At 45.7% G+C, this 17,982-nt stretch overlaps 1 protein-coding gene across 5 annotated transcripts in view; it reads right to left on the minus strand.

Annotated features, from left to right (window-relative positions):
• Positions 1-17,982, minus strand: part of LOC109881876 (guanine nucleotide-binding protein G(o) subunit alpha) — a 43,762-nt gene that overhangs the window by 11,843 nt on the left and 13,937 nt on the right. For all 5 annotated transcript variants that reach the window (XM_031813796.1, XM_031813797.1, XM_031813795.1 and 2 more), the window contains one exon: positions 7,519-7,647. In XM_031813796.1, the coding sequence (XP_031669656.1) occupies positions 7,519-7,647 (129 nt within the window). The remainder of the gene's footprint in view (positions 1-7,518; positions 7,648-17,982) is intronic.

Consider the following 17,982-nt stretch of genomic DNA (forward strand, 5'->3'; position numbering starts at 1 on the left):
CAGGAAGGATATAACCCCACCCACTTTGCCAAAGCACAGCCCCCACACCACTAGAGGGATATCTTCAACCACCAACTAACCATCCTGAGACAAGGCTGAGTATAGCCCACAAAGATCTCCGCCACGGCACAACCCAAGGGGGGGGCGCCAACCCAGACAGGAATACCACAACAGTGAATCAACCCACTCAGGTGATGCACCCCCTCCAGGGACGGCATGAGAGAGCCCCAGCAAGCCAGTGACTCAGCCCCTGTAATAGGGTTAGAGGCAGAGAATCCCAGTGGAAAGAGGGGAACCGGCCAGGCAGAGACAGCACGGGCGGTTCGTTGCTCCAGAGCCTTTCCGTTCACCTTCCCACTCCTGGGCCAGACTACACTCAATCATATGACCCACTGAAGAGATGAGTCTTCAGTAAAGAATTAAAGGTTGAGACCGAGTTTGCGTCTCTGACATGGGTAGGCAGACCGTTCCATAAAAATGGAGCTCTATAGGAGAAAGCCCTGCCTCCAGCTGTTTGCTTAGAAATTGTAGGGACAATTAGGCTGCGTCTGTGACCGTAGCGTACGTGTAGGTATGTACGGCAGGACCAAATCAGAGAGATAGGTAGGAGCAAGCCCATGTAATGCTTTGTAGGTTAGCAGTAAAACCTTGAAATCAGCCCTTGCTTTGACAGGAAGCCAGTGTAGAGAGGCTAGCACTGGAGTAATATGATCAAATTTTTTGGTTCTAGTCAGGATTCTAGCAGCCGTATTTAGCACTAACTGAAGTTTATTTAGTGCTTTATCCGGGTAGCCGGAAAATAGAGCATTGCAGTAGTCTAACCTAGAAGTGACAAAAGAATGGATTAATTTTTCTGCATCATTTTTGGACAGAGTTTCTGATTTTTGCAATGTTACGTAGATGGAAAAAAGCTGTCCTCGAAATGGTCTTGATATGTTCTTCAAAAGAGAGATCAGGGTCCAGAGTAACGCCGAGGTCCTTCACAGTTTTATTTGAGACGACTGTACAACCATTAAGATTAATTGTCAGATTCAACAGAAGATCTCTTTGTTTCTTGGGACCTAGAACAAGCATCTCTGTTTTGTCCGAGTTTAATAGTAGAAAGTTTGCAGCCATCCACTTCCTTATGTCTGAAACACATGCTTCTAGCGAGGGCAATTTTGGGGCTTCACCATGTTTCATTGAAATGTACAGCTGTGTGTCATCCGCATAGCAGTGAAAGTTTACATTATGTTTTCGAATAACATCCCCAAGAGGTAAAATATATAGTGAAAACAATAGTGGTCCTAAAACGGAACCTTGAGGAACACCGAAATTTACAGTTGATTTGTCAGAGGACAAACCATTCACAGAGACAAACTGATATCTTTCCGACAGATAAGATCTAAACCAGGCCAGAACATGTCCGTGTAGACGAATTTGGGTTTCCAATCTCTCCAAAAGAATGTGGTGATCGATGGTATCAAAAGCAGCACTAAGGTCTAGGAGCACGAGGACAGATGCAGAGCCTCGGTCCGATGCCATTAAAATGTCATTTACCACCTTCACAAGTGCCGTCTCAGTGCTATGATGGGGTCTAAAACCAGACTGAAGCATTTCGTATACATTGTTTGTCTTCAGGAAGGCAGTGAGTTGCTGCGCAACAGCCTTCTCTAAAAATTTTGAGAGGAATGGAAGACTCGATATAGGCCGATAGTTTTTATATTTTCTGGGTCAAGGTTTGGCTTTTTCAAGAGAGGCTTTATTACTGCCACTTTTAGTGAGTTTGGTACACATCCAGTGGATAGAGAGCCGTTTAGTATGTTCAACATAGGAGGGCCAAGCACAGGAAGCAGCTCTTTCAGTAGTTTAGTTGGAATAGGGTCCAGTATGCAGCTTGAAGGTTTAGAGGCCATGATTATTTTCATCATTGTGTCAAGAGATATAGTACTAAAACACTTGAGCGTCTCTTGATCCTAGGTCCTGGCAGAGTTGTGCAGACTCAGGACAACTGAGGTTTGGAGGAATACGCAGGTTTAAAGAGGAGTCCGTAATTTGCTTTCTAATAATCATAATCTTTTCCTCAAAGAAGTTCATGAATTTATCACTGCTAAAGTGAAAGTCATCCTCTCTTGGGGAATGCTGCTTTTTAGTTAGCTTTGCGACAGTATTAAAAAGGAATTTCGGATTGTTCTTATTTTCCTCAATTAAGTTAGAAAAATAGGATGATCGAGCAGCAGTAAGGGCTCTACGGTACTGCATGGTACCGTCCTTCCAAGCTAGTCGGAAGACTTCCAGTTTGGTGTGGCGCCATTTCCGTTCCAATTTAGGTGGTTAACTGATTTTTGTCCTCTGGCGTCCTTGGGTAGGCAGAGGGAGTCTGGAAGGGCATCAAGGAATCTTTGTGTTGTCTGTGAATTTATAGCACGACTTTGATGTTCCTTGGTTGGGGTCTAAGCAGATTATTTGTTGCAATTGCAAACGTAATAAAATGGTGGTCCGATAGTCCAGGATTATGAGGAAAAACATTAAGATCCACCACATTTATTCCATGGGACAAAACTAGGTCCAGCGTATGACTGTGACAGTGAGTGGGTCCAGAGACATGTTGGACAAAACCCACTGAGTCGATGATGGCTCCGAAAGCCTTTTGGAGTGAGTCTGTGGACTTTTCCATGTGAATATTAAAGTCACCAAAGATTAGAATATTATCTGCTATGACTACAAGGTCCGATAGGAATTCAGGGAACTCAGTGAGAAACGCTGTATATGGCCCAGGAGGCCTGTAAACAGTAGCTATAAAAAGTGATTGAGTAAGCTGCATAGATTTCATGACTAGAAGCTCAAAAGACGGAAATGTCATTTTTTTTTTTGTAAATTGAAATTTGCTATCGTAAATGTTAGCAACACCTCCGCCTTTGCGGGATGCACGGGGGATATGGTCACTAGTGTAGCCAGGAGGTGAGGCCTCATTTAAAACAGTAAATTCATCAGGCTTAAGCCATGTTTCAGTCAGGCCAATCACATCAAGATTATGATCAGTGATTAGTTCATTGACTATAATTGCCTTTGAAGTAAGGGATCTAACATTAAGTAGCCCTATTTTGAGATGTGAGGTATCATGATCTCTTTCAGTAATGACAGGAATGGAGGTGGTCTTAATCCTAGTGAGATTGCTAAGGAGAACACCGCCATGTTTAGTTTTGCCCAACCTAGGTCGAGGCACAGACACGGTCTCAATGGTGATAGCTGAGCTGACTACACTGACTGTGCTAATGAAAGACTCCACTATGCTGTCAGGCTGGCTAACAGCCTGCTGCCTGGCCTGCACCCTATTTCGTTGTCGTTGTTCGTATGTCGTTGTTAACAGAACTTCAATTTCACTAATTATATCCTGTGTCATCTTGAAATGTGATCAAAATAACTTAGAGAGCCATTCAAATGCATGAAAATAGTTCAGAATGTTGAACATAATTGACTGGAAAAATAAACATAACATCACAAATGTTTCCAACTTCCACATTTCATTGATTTGTCCTTCTGTCCACACAAGGTGTCAGGCAAAAGGGAAATGATTTCCAAAATCAATGGGATTCTGGAAGACGCTGCCGTACACGTCAATCCAAAGCATCCCAAACATGCTCAATGGATGACATGTCTGGTGAGTATGCAGGCCAAGGAAGAACTGGGACATTTCTCATCTTCCAGGAATTGTGTACAGATGCTTGTGACATGGGGCTGTGCATTATCATGCCGAAACATGAGGTGGAGTTATGGCAAGACAATATCAGGATCTCGTCACAGTATCTCTGTACATTCAAATTGCCATCAATAAAATGCAATTGTGTTCTTATCCGTAGCTTACGTCTGCCCATACCATAAACACACGACCACCATAGGGCACTATTTACATCGATGACATCAGCAAACCGCTCGCCCACATGACGCCATACATTTGGTCTGCGGTTGTGAGGCTGGCTGGACGTACTGCCAAATGATCTAAAATGATGTTGGAGGCAGCTTATGGAAGAGAAATGAACATTGAATTATCTGACAACAGCTCTGGGTGGAAATTCCTGCAGTGAGCATGCCAATTGCACCCTTCCTCAAACGTTGAGACATCTGTGGCATTGAATTGAGACAAAACCGTACATTTTAAAGTGGCCTTTTATTGTCCCCAGCACAGCAAGGTGGACCTGTGTAATGATTATTCTGTTTAATCAGCTTCTTGATATGCCACACCTGTCAGGTGGATGGATTCTTTTGGCAAAGGAGAAACGCTCACTAACAGAGATGTAAACAAATATGTGCACTCAATGAGAAAGAAGCTTTTTGTGGATATGGAACATTTCTGTGATTTTTTGTTCAGAGTATATTACACCCAGCGACACCAGCAAACACTGGAGCACAGGAATAGGCCTACTGTACTCCAGTCTCTAGGGATGAACAACAAGATAGTAGCAGTCTGGTCCCTTATAGTACGTGCTGTAACCAACAACTGAGGATTGTCTAAAGCACAGAGTAGGAGTAGAGCATTCTGGGTAAAACATTTAAACTCTCGAACTGGAAAAGTAGTATTCCATGTTGAATCCCTGTGAAGCTCAGGGTCTTGGTGGCACAGGTCATTGTGATAGTAACCAACCTGCATCTGACGGTCGCCAGGAGTGTGATTACACTACCCTCGTCAGATAAACTTACGTCGTGTCTCTGGGGTCACATTTTGTTTTAAAACCGGGCAGCGCAAAGACGGCCTGGTCCCGTACGGCACACAGCCTGGTCCCGTACGGCACACAGCCTGGTCCCGTACGGCACACAGCCTGGTCCCGTACGGCACACAGCCTGGTCCCGTACGGCACACAGCCTGGTCCCGTACGGCACACAGCCTGGTCCCGTACGGCACACAGCCTGGTCCCGTACGGCACACAGCCTGGTCCCGTACGGCACACAGCCTGGTCCCATACGGCACACAGCCTGGTCCCATACGGCACACAGCCTGGTCCCATACGGCACACAGCCTGGTCCCATACGGCACAAAGCCTGGTCCCATACGGCATACAACTCTTCCATAGGTGTCATGTCATACAATGAACAAACACACAACACAGAGAGGAGTTAGCTAATTACAATCCCTGAGATAAGTCATTGAGGTAGAGTATTTTTGGAACCATTACAAGACTGCTACATGACTGGGTCTCTGATACACATTCATAAAAGTTTTGCTTGTCGTGATGAGAAAAAAATAAAAGTTGACATTTAATGTTGCTGAAGTTCTGTTTCACAACCAACTGTATCTACGTCTAATACCTGGTAGTGTCATTGATCATGGTTCTACGTGGAATACACAAGAGTGGAGCTGAAGCATGATGACATGACGTGTTCAGAAGGCTGGAGCACAGTACAAGGAGAATCAGTACAAGGAGAATCAGTACAAGGAGAATCAGCAAGGAGAATCAGCAAGGAGAATCAGCAAGGAGAGAAGGGGTGTGGAGGGGTTTTAGTGGCCATTAGGAGGAAACCTCTTGCTATTCCTTCTCTCTCAGAAGTGCAGAGAGAGCGAGCGCATGAGCGAGGGACATCAATATCTCATAGGTCTGATTCATTCCTCAGTATGCCGCCTCCCTTGCAGCTGTGAGGGGGTGTCTGCTAGCACTCCTCAGGGACCCCTCGCTAAGTCGTGAGAAGGGCCAGATGGGGCCACCATGGGACATTAGAGCCCAGAGAGTAGGGAAATCAGCAGGGCTGGTTTATAACCCAACCCCTTCCCACCCTGGAGATCAGCATGCTCCTTTTGTGTACCAAGACACTTTGGGAAAAGTCCAACAAATGATTCTGAAAATCAGAAGGCATACTCAACTGTTTACTACACTAAAACATACGTTTGTTTTTCAGTCAAACAGAAGCCCTGCTCTTGGTTTGCTATAAAGCTGAAGGATAGAGGTGGTGAAATGGAACCACTCAAGTTCATAGATGGAACTTGAGCTGCACAAATGCATCCCCACGTTTTTGTGAAATTGTTTTTCAATGGGCACACTCATTTTGCAAGCGGGGAATAATTTTTCACCCTCGGCTCTACAGTACTCATTACAATGGCAAACTCCACCTTCACTGCCCACGTAGTTTGGCATCCCCTGGCTATTATTCACATGCGAAACATTTGGCCACATTCATCATTCAATAAGACCAATTGAATAAAAACATTTGACTGGGAAGTTAGAGGCATTGATATTGCATGGAGATTTCAAGAAAAGTCATGCAGATGTAAGGGGATTTGATTTAAAACGCATACATTTCATTATTGAAGAAATTAAACCGAGGGGGGTTTGGAAAAGTAAAAAGAAATACATGGTTCCATAGAAACACAAAACTAAAACTCTATTAGCATCATATAAACTAGAATATTACCAATAGAGTACAAAAATTCCTTAATTTTCTTAGCTGCCTTCATCCATTTATGCAATTTTGTGCCATTTGTCCATGCCATCACATTGTGGGAACAAAGTGGCAAGGCAAAAGGCAAAAGGCAAAAAAGAACAAAGATTAATTCATGGCTCTGAGGAAGGTGTCTGACAAGCCAAATGTCTTAATTTCTGTTTGCCCCTGTAGTACATATTAAAATCACGGTAGACATCCGAGTGATCCTTTTATTTTTCTAGGAATAGTCACGTCATGCCCAACGGTCATTTTTGTAGTCACACTGGGGTGGAGCACGTCTGGGTACGCTTGTAGTTATGAATTCAAGCCTCTGGAAAACAGTACTGCATGTTGGAAAAGTGGTTCCCATCGGTTAGAACTAGAATACATGACATTCTCTTATGACGTGATAGTGATTCACTGACAATCTTCCTGCACAGTTCTCCTCTCTGCGCATCAGGAGACCAAGAAGACAGAAAAACTGTGACAACTTGTCTGAAGCCATTTTTACAATCACACACAGCTGAAACACCAGACTTACAGAGGCATTTTATACACATACGTGAGGCGAAGAGGGGACATCGTCTTGATACTACAACAGTTTACTAGAATGAGTCAATACAGAATATTCTATTGGTTTGAGATGAAGCACTATGGACATTCATAATGCTCATTTGAAAATGGTCATACTCAAGGAACCATAAGATGACGATCACCAGAGGAAGTTGGCAAGCAGAATTATTTTTGAAATATCACCCCCTCGCCTGTAATCATGTAGTGTTGTCAGTATGACACAGACACAGCTCTAAACAGCCATACCACAAACCCATTCACAACACCACCCACAGATATAACACTATGACACTGAACTGAGAATGTATGATCACACAGAATATTTTCTCAAGGTATCAATGGGTGTCATTGTCTTATGACATATGGCGTCATTATAACAGAGTTGTTAGTTATACTCTGAAGTAAGACAAAGGTGTACATTTGTTATAAAGAACATATGCAAAATAACATTTAGAAAGCACGATGAATGTATTGAACAAGATTCATGGGTAGATTAATTATGGACTGGTTTAGACAAGGCAATTCTCACATGAGCCAGTGAAAACCATTCCTTACCTGAAAACCATGTGATTGACTGGAAACTGAGTCTCGATGATTCCGGAGGTTCGCACTCTCACCCGCAGGACGTCCGCCTCAGTGGGAATGTATCTGGGAGAGATGATCCGACTTATGTTGTCAAAGAAACTGGGAAAGGCAGATGGAGGAAACGACAGGCAAAAGAAACAAAACAGCTTTAAGACTGTAAATGGTTTAACTGAAGAACATAAATCAGACAATATCGATTTTTTTTAAATACCAACATGGTGAATTATGTTCAAAATTATATTTTATTGATGCATTAATCAGTGCATAACGGAGTAAAAATAAAATGACTACATTGAGATTACACTCCAAATGTTTGCAGTCACTTAGAAATGTCCTTGTTTATGATAGAAAAGCTCAACTGGCAGCTTCATTAAATAGTACCCGCAAAACACCGGTCTCAACATCAACATTGAAGAGGCGACTCCAGGATGCTGGCCTTCTAGGCAAAGTTCCTTCTCAAACAAGACACTAATGTACTTGTCCTCTTGCTCAGTTGTGCACCGGTGCCTCCCACTCCTCTTTTGCTGTTCTGTGAAGGGAGTAGTACACAGCGTTGTACAATATCTTCAGTTTCTCGCATGGAATAGCCTTCATTTCTCAGAACAAGAATAGACTGACGAGTTCCCAAGTAAGTAAGTCTTGTTTCTGGCCATTTTGAGCCACAAATGCTGATGCGCCAGATACTATAGTGTAAAGGCGGCCAGTTGAATTGCTTCTATAAAATCAGAACAGTTTTCACCTGTGCTAACATAATTGCAAAAGGGTTTTCTAATGATCAATTAGCCTTTTAAAATGAGAAACTCTGATTAATTAACACAACGTGCCATTGGAACACAGTGATGGTTGCTGATAATGGGCCTCTGTACGCCTATGTAGATATTCCATTTAAAAAATCTGCCGCTTCCAGCTACAATAGTCATTTACAACATTAAAAATGTTTACACTGTATTTCTGATCAATTTGATGTTTTAAATGGACAAAAAAAGTACTTTTCTTTCAAAAACAAGGACATTTCTAAGTGACCCCAAACCTTTGAACGGTAGTGTATGTAAAAATGATGAGTTGTATGAGTATATGGTCTCCGAGGCAGTTTAATGAGTAACTTGTACTGAGCGACAGAGAGACAGAGATGGGAGAGAAATAACTCAATTAAGCAGTCATTTGAGAGTGTGGGAGATCAGAGGACAGTCCACCAAGTGGCTAGCTAGGTGGGATCCACCACTAGAGGACAGTCCACCAAGTGGCTAGCTAGGTGGGATCCACCACCAGAGGACAGTCCACCAAGTGGCTAGCTAGGTGGGATCCACCACCAGAGGACAGTCCACCAAGTGGCTAGCTAGGTGGGATCCACCACCAGAGGACAGTCCACCAAGTGGCTAGCTAGGTGGGATCCACCACCAGAGGACAGTCCACCAAGTGGCTAGCTAGGTGGGATCCACCACCAGAGGACAGTCCACCAAGTGGCTAGCTAGGTGGGATCCACCACCAGAGGACAGTCCACCAAGTGGCTAGCTAGGTGGGATCCACCACCAGAGGACAGTCCACCAAGTGGCTAGCTAGGTGGGAACCACCACCAGAGGACCAGCATTCTAATCTAGGTGATCAGACAAACGTCCACACAAAAATAATTCTGTGAGAGATGCTGTGTGTTGAACGTGTTCATAGAAAACTTACTTCATCCATAGGATCCACAGGGACTTGAGCCAGAAGATGTCCATAGTGATAAGGGATCGTCAAAAACATCCAAAACTATGATGGTGTTAAAACACACCAAGCCTTAGGGAAATGACCCGTCTCTACAATTATAAAGCATGTTCCGTGTCAACACACCTTCACTCATTGTATGCAAATCAGGTTCATGAGCCATAATATCAACGCAAGCTTTTTACTGAAATACTTTGAAGGTATAACCTCATAGCTGTGTTACCATAGTCTGACTGTTTCAGCAGAGCTCTAAAAGCAAAGTCCTTTCCATAAGAGAGAAAACTCATCATTAGAACACGTCAAAACAACAAGTCACTTCTCATGCCACAATAAACAGGTACAGACAACCATTAGAAGAGAAAGGCCAAATGAGTAGTGTTGATCTAAGGGGGAGGAATAACATGACATATTGGAGCTGACCTTTTGATCACACAGCAATTAGCACTTTTCACAAAGCAACACACACAAGCTGGTGCAGTAGAGAATGTCACGAAGCGCTGTAAAGTGATACCTCCAGGGTGAGACTGAGAGGTTCCCGCCAACCACCTTCCTACCCACCCACGCTGCACTACACCGCCACGAGCCAGGCATTCCAGACATTCCGGTCCAGTCTCATTGTGTCACCCACCAAGGATGCACACCCACCCAACCCCTTCCCTCCATTCCTTCTGCCCTCACACCCTCCCCGAATGCAGCACTCGCTACATGGCACTGGTGATTTTGAGTTGTGGCCAACAGGCCCTGGGTTTAAATAGCATTAGTTTCCATTCAAATACATTGAGCGTTTGATTGAACCTGGCCTGGAGTGTGTCGGATGTGCAGGGGCTATTCCATTGGTTCTATTGCCCAAGACAAGTTCAATTGAGCGCAGCTAAAGTATTCAAAAGAAAATAAATACCATTTCAACCCAGGTCTGGCGGCCATGAAACCCAAGTCAAACTGTCCGGCAGGCCATAGTGTCATGTCAGTGGGCCACGGAGGCCCACACTACAGGGACGGGAGCTCCAGGCAGGCTCAGCTGCAGTGTGGGGGGGGCACCCTCAAACAGGACACCAAGCCTGGGTACGGTCATGACACCCACACCCCCCTGCTATCCTCTGCTGGGCTGCTGTCTTGAAGGATCAGGAGTTTGGAAGCAGAGCGTCAAAGTGATGGGGATGGACTGTACAAGCAGAGTTCTTTTCAGCTTGGGTTGGCAGTGTTTACAGAAGCCAACAGTTCCAGTTCCTCAGCCTCCTCTAAAAACCCAGTGGAACAGTAAAGAACTACAGGTCAGGACAGTTGATTCAGACCTGCTCATTTCTGTAACAAAAGAAACAGGTCTGTATGAAGAAAAAAAAACTGTTGTCTCTTCTACATGTAAGCTGTCAGGTATAACCTCTTGGACAGTCTAAATACTTAAAATCGCTTCCTCTCCTCATCACCTTTCCTTCATGACTACCAGTGAGTGAAAGGACAGGGAAGGTTTCCATTATATCGACGCTGGCCTCTTTGGGTATAGCAACTCCATCCCCCTCTCCCTGCCTCCCCCTTGCCTCCTTCAACTAGGCTGCTGTGGTCAGAGGTTGTAAATTCCTGAGAAGACCTCATGGACACAGTTAGAGTCGTATTTCATGGAGAACAAAGGAAATCCTTCCACCTCACAGAACTTGAGGTACGAACAAATTTCATGTCCTGGAGAAAGTATAAAAGATTGGTGAAGAATCCAGCTACGAACTGGTCCGTTTGTCACAACTTGGGAAGCTCATGGGAGACAGTGTGGCCACATTACCATAACGCTGTTCATATAATAGCCTCAGATGAGGTTCACATCTCATTTTTGTATAAGATGAATGAGTGAGGATGATACTGTTTGAATAATGGTGTCATATGATTGTGGACTGTTTAATGAAGAAAAATACAATTCCCTTTTGATTTAAACTAAAATCATAGGACCGCCCCTGAGCCCAGATAGGGTCAGACATCCTGGGACAGCCCTTTTCTGCCATTCCGAATAAAACCCAACTTTGACAAATTATCAGCAGATCATGTTTCTCTCAATCACGGGAGTACAAAGGTTGTAGACCATTACTGAATCTTTTAACCATACCACGTGGTTAAACTCTTAGACTATCGATACCGACAGAATGAGAACAAGTCTTTGATAGTAATTACTAGTCTCCATCTAGGAATTCAGTATCATTGAACGCGAAGAACGACAACTGCCGAAACATCCACTCTATAACGAATGTCACTTTGAACTATCCCCTCTAAACAAGACAGAGAGAGGGAGAGAGACGGACAATTCAACGAAATAAACTTTTCACCAGCGATCAAGACGACACACTGACCGTAAATATAAATATTCATTGCAATTGTTCCCGAATGAGTGAGCGTTCATGTGTAAAGGATTAGCATTTCAATTGTTATAGTTATCACTTTGTAGTGTTTTCTTAGTCGACCCCCACTTCCCCTTTTTTCCCCCCCACTTCCCCTTTTTGTCTGCTGGTTTAGCCCATTAGGGCGCATTTTCCTATCATTACATTTACCTTCTTTGTCTGTTTATGCATTTCTGTGAAGTACTTAGTAATAAATAAATGATAAGACAATTGATGTATGGATGACTTATGGTGAAGACTGGGTTCGTGCAGATAACCAACAATTTACGACATTTGGAATGAGACTAACGTGAGGTAAAGTAAATAATTCATTAATTCGAAGACTAATTGATCAGATAAAATATCTGAAAAGTTATTTTAGGAAATTATAACTTTGTAATCTGAATATTTTTCCTTGGTGCCCCGACTTCCTAGTTAATTAGTTAGTGGGGCAAAAAAGTATTTAGTCAGCCACCAATTGTGCAAGTTATTCCACTTAAAAAGATGAGGCCTGTAATTTTCATCATAGGTACACTTCAACTATGACAGACAAAATGAGAAAAAAAATCCAGAAAATCACATTGTAGGATTTTTTATTTATTTATTTGCAAAATAAGTATTGTCAATAACAAAAGTTTTCCACCATAATTTGCAAATAAATCAATTAAAAATCCTACAATGTGATTTTCTGGATTTTTTTTCTAATTTTGTCTGTCATAGTTGAAGTGTACCTATGATGAAAATTACAGGCCTCTCTCATCTTTTTAAGTGGGAGAACTTGCACAATTGGATGTTGGAGGGCCAGTAGGAGGCACTCTTACCTTGGTCTAAAAAAGATCAATGCCCCAAGACAGTGACCGAGACATTGCACTGAGTAGGGATCAGTCTATTGAATGGAATATTAAACGGGTGTCCTGACTCTGTCTTCACTAAATATTCCCATGGCACTTATTGTTAAGAGTAGGGGGGGGGGGGGGTTAACCCCAGTGTCCTGACTGTCTTCACTAAATATTCCCATGGCACTTATTGTTAAGAGTAGGGGGGGGGTTAACCCCAGTGTCCTGACTGTCTTCACTAAATATTCCCATGGCACTTATTGTTAAGAGTAGGGGGGGGGTTAACCCCAGTGTCCTGACCCTGTCTTCACTAAATATTCCCATGGCACTTATTGTTAAGAGTAGGGGGGGGGGGGTTAACCCCAGTGTCCTGACTGTCTTCACTAAATATTCCCATGGCACTTATTGTTAAGAGTAGGTGGGGGTTAACCCCAGTGTCCTGACCCTGTCTTCACTAAATATTCCCATGGCACTTATTGTTAAGAGTAGGGGGGGGGGGGTTAACCCCAGTGTCCTGACCCTGTCTTCACTAAATATTCCCATGGCACTTATTGTTAAGAGTAGGGGGGGGGGGGTTAACCCCAGTGTCCTGGCTAAATTTACAATCTGGCCCTCATTCTATCATGGCCACCTAATCATCCCAAGCTTCCAATTGGCTCATTCATTCCCCCCCCTTCTCTCCCATGTAACTATTCCCCAGATCATTGCTGTAAATGAGAATGTTCAGTCAACTTACCTGGTAAAATAAGGGCACATTATATTAAATCGTTTTTTTATCAAATAAAACTCACAACATCAGTATGAAACATAACTAAAGAGAGCAGAATGCTACTGCCGTTAACCCAAACCCACATCATCATAATCCACACTTCACTTGAACAACACCCCATTCAGCAAAGGTAATGTCCCTGAAAACAAGGCATAAAGAGGCACTAAATTGAGATTTGATGACACTTGAAACAAAATGTCGTAAAAACCCGCCGCGCTTCACATGAAGCGCCAAATTGCGTCCTCACCAAGGACGTGGTGCTATGTCCCATCATATCACATGCTTAGAAACACTGCTGATCAACCCCCACAAGATGTGTCTATGACACCAGAACAACAATAAAAAATCTATTCTGAGCATGACCTCAGTTCAGGGCAGGGGCCTGTTTTAGGAACATGTAAAACGCACACATACCTCCAACTACAGAGAATGACGCCATGGTGTTTAAGTAGCCATCTACATAAGCAGTCTAATATGCAGGAGTATATTCAAAAAGAGGACAAATCGAGAATAAACTGGTGCAGATTAAATTGGACCTGGGTAACGCCGCAATACATGTGGATCCACCGCCAACCCCTCTGGCTGGCAAACCCATACATAGCCCTCTAATGCCACCGTAGCCCTCTAATGCCTCCTTACCCATACATATCCCTCTGATGCCACCTTACCCATACATAGCCCTCTAATGCCTCCTTACCCATACATAGCCCTCTAATGCCTCCTTACCCATACATATCCCCCTGATGCCTCCTTACCCATACATCGCCCTCTAATGCCTCCTTACCCATACATAGCCCCCTGATGCCTCCTTACCCATACATATCCCCCTAATGCCACCTTACCCATACATATCCCCCTGATGCCACCTTACCCATACATAGCCCCCTGATGCCACCTTACCCATACATAGCCCCGCTGCCACCTTACCCATACATAGCTCCCTGATGCCACCTTACCCATACATAGCTCCCTGATGCCACCTTACCCATACATAGCCCCTGATGCCACCTTACCCATACATAGCCCCCTGATGCCACCTTACCCATACATAGCCCCCTGATGCCACCTTACCCATACATAGCCCCCTGATGCCACCTTACCCATACATAGCCCCCTAATGCCTCCTTACCCATACATAGCCCCCTAATGCCTCCTTACCCATACATAGCCCCCTAATGCCACCTTACCCATACATAGCCCCCTGAATGCCACCTTACCCATACATAGCCCCCTGATGCCACCTTACCCATACATAGCCCCCTGATGCCACCTTACCCATACATATCCCCCTGATGCCACCTTACCCATACATAGCTCCCTGATGCCACCTTACCCATACATAGTCCCCTGATGCCACCTTACCCATACATAGTCCCCTGATGCCACCTTACCCATACATAGTCCCCCTGATGCCACCTTACCCATACATAGTCCCCTGATGCCACCTTACCATACATATCCCCCTGATGCCGACCTTACCCATACATAGCCCCCTGATGCCACCTTACCCATACATAGCCCCTGATTGCCACCTTACCCATACATAGCCCCTGATGTCACCTTACCCATACATAGCTCCCTGATGCCACCTTAACCCATACATATCCCCTGATGCCACCTTATACCATACATAGCCCCCTGATGCACCTCGTACCCATCCATACCCCTGATGGACTTCTTACCCATACATATCCCCCTGATGCCTTCTTACCCATACATATCCCCCTGATGCCTTCTTACCCATACATATCCCCCTGATGCCTTCTTACCCATACATATCCCCCTGATGCCTTCTTACCCATACATAGCCCTCTAATGCCTTCTTACCCATACATAGCCCTCTAATGCCTCCTTACCCATACATAGCCCCTAATGCCACCTTAGCCCTAATGCATCCTTACCCATACATATCCCCCTGACGCCACCTTACCCATACATAGCCCTCTAATGCCACCTTAGCCCTCTAATGCATCCTTACCCATACATAGCCCCCTGACGCCACCTTACCCCATACATAGCCCCCTGATGCCACCTTACCCATACATAGCCCCCTGACGCCACCTTACCCATACATAGCCCCCTGACGCCACCTTACCCATACATAGCCCCCTGACGCCACCGTTACCCATACATAGCCCCCTGACGCCACCTTACCCATACATAGCCCCCTGATGCCTTCTTACCCATACATATCCCCCCTGATGCCTTCTTACCCATCCATATCCCCCTGATGCCTTCTTACCCATACATAGCCCTCTAAGTGCCTCCTTACCCATACATAGCCCTCTAATGGCCTCCTTACCCATACATAGCCCTCTAAGGCCACCTTAGCCTCTAATGCATCCTTACCCATACATATCCCCCCTGACGCCTTCGTACCCATACATAGCCCTCTAATGCCACCTTAGCCCTCTAATGCATCCTTACCCATACATAGCCCCTGACGCCACCTTACCCATACATAGGCCCCCTGACGCCACCTTACCCATACATAGCCCCTGACGCCACCCTTACCCATACATAGCCCCTGACGCCACCTTACCACATAGCATAGCCCACTGACGCCAACCTTACCCATCATAGCACCCCTGACGCCACCTTACCCATACATAGCCCCGACAGCCACCTTACCCATACCTAGCCCCGACGCCACCTACCCATACATTGCCCCTGCAGCCACACTTACCCCATACCTAGTCATGACGCCACCTACCCATACATAGTCCCCTGACGCCACCTTACCCCTACATAGTCCCTGACGCCACCTTACCCATACATAGTCCCCTGATGCCACCTTACCCATACATAGCCCCTGATGCCACCTACCCATACATAGCCCCCTGATGCCACCTTACCCATACATAGCCCCCCTGATGCCACCTTACCCATACAATAGCCCCCTGATGCCACCTTACCCATACATAGCCCCCTGATGCCACCTTACCCATACATAGCCCCCTGATGCCACCTTACCCATACATAGCCCCCCTGATGCCACCTTACCCATACATAGCCCCCCCTGATGCCACCTACCCATACATAGCCCCCTGATGCCACCTTACCCATACATAGCCCCATGATGCCACCTTACCCTATCATAGCCCCCTGATGCACCTTACCCATACCATAGCCCCCTGATGCCACCTTACCCATACATAGCCCCCTGATGCCACCTTACCCATACATAGCCCCCTGATGCCACCTTACCCATACATAGCCCCCTGATGCCACCATTACCCATACATAGCCCCCTGATGCCACCTTACCCATACATAGCCCCCTGATGCCACCTTACCCATACATAGCTCCCTGATGCCACCTTACCCATACATAGCTCCCTGATGCCACCTTACCCATACATAGCCCCCTGATGCCACCTTACCCATACATATCCCCTGATGCCTTCTTACCCATACATATCCCCCTGATGCCTTCTTACCCATACATATCCCCCTGATGCCTTCTTACCCATACATATCCCCTGATGCCTCCTTACCCATACATATCCCCCTGATGCCTTCTTACCCATACATATCCCCCTGATGCCTTCTTACCCATACATAGCCCTCTAATGCCACCTTAGCCCTCTAATGCATCCTTACCCATACATAGCCCCCTGACGCCTTCTTACCCATACATAGCCCTCTAATGCCTCCTTACCCATACATAGCCCTCTAATGCCACCTTAGCCCCCTGATGCCACCTTACCCATACATAGCCCCCTGACGCCACCTTACCCATACATAGCCCCCTGACGCCACCTTACCCATACATAGCCCCCTGACGCCACCTTACCCATACATAGCCCCCTGATGCCACCTTACCCATACATAGCCCCCTGATGCCACCTTACCCATACATATCCCCCTGATGCCACCTTACCCATACATATCCCCCTGATGCCTTCTTACCCATACATATCCCCTGATGCCTTCTTACCCATACATATCCCCCTGATGCCTTCTTACCCATACATAGCCCCCTGATGCCTTCTTACCCATACATAGCCCTCTAATGCCACCTTACCCATACATATCCCCCTGACGCCTTCTTACCCATACATAGCCCTCTAATGCCACCTTAGCCCTCTAATGCATCCTTACCCATACATAGCCCCCTGACGCCTTCTTACCCATACATAGCCCTCTAATGCCACCTTACCCATACATAGCCCTCTAATGCCACCTTAGCCCTCTAATGCATCCTTACCCATACATAGCCCCCTGACGCCACCTTACCCATACATAGCCCCCTGACGCCACCTTACCCATACATAGCCCCCTGACGCCACCTTACCCATACATAGCCCCCTGACGCCACCTTACACATACATAGCCCCCTGACGCCACCTTACCCATACATAGCCCCCTGACGCCACCTTACCCATACATAGCCCGCTGACGCCACCTTACCCATACATAGCCCCCTGACGCCACCTTACCCATACATAGCCCCCTGACGCCACCTTACCCATACATAGCCCCCTGACGCCACCTTACCCATACATAGCCCCCTGACGCCACCTTACCCATACATAGCCCCCTGACGCCACCTTACCCATACATAGCCCCCTGACGCCACCTTACCCATACATAGCCCCCTGACGCCACCTTACCCATACATAGCCCCCTGACGCCACCTTACCCATACATAGCCCCCTGACGCCACCTTACCCATACATAGCCCCCTGACGCCACCTTACCCATACATAGCCCCCTGATGCCACCTTACCCATACATAGCCCCCTGATGCCACCTTACCCATACAT

This window comes from Oncorhynchus kisutch, unplaced genomic scaffold, assembly GCF_002021735.2.
Source record: "Oncorhynchus kisutch isolate 150728-3 unplaced genomic scaffold, Okis_V2 Okis06b-Okis10b_hom, whole genome shotgun sequence".
Lineage (NCBI taxonomy): Eukaryota > Metazoa > Chordata > Actinopteri > Salmoniformes > Salmonidae > Oncorhynchus > Oncorhynchus kisutch.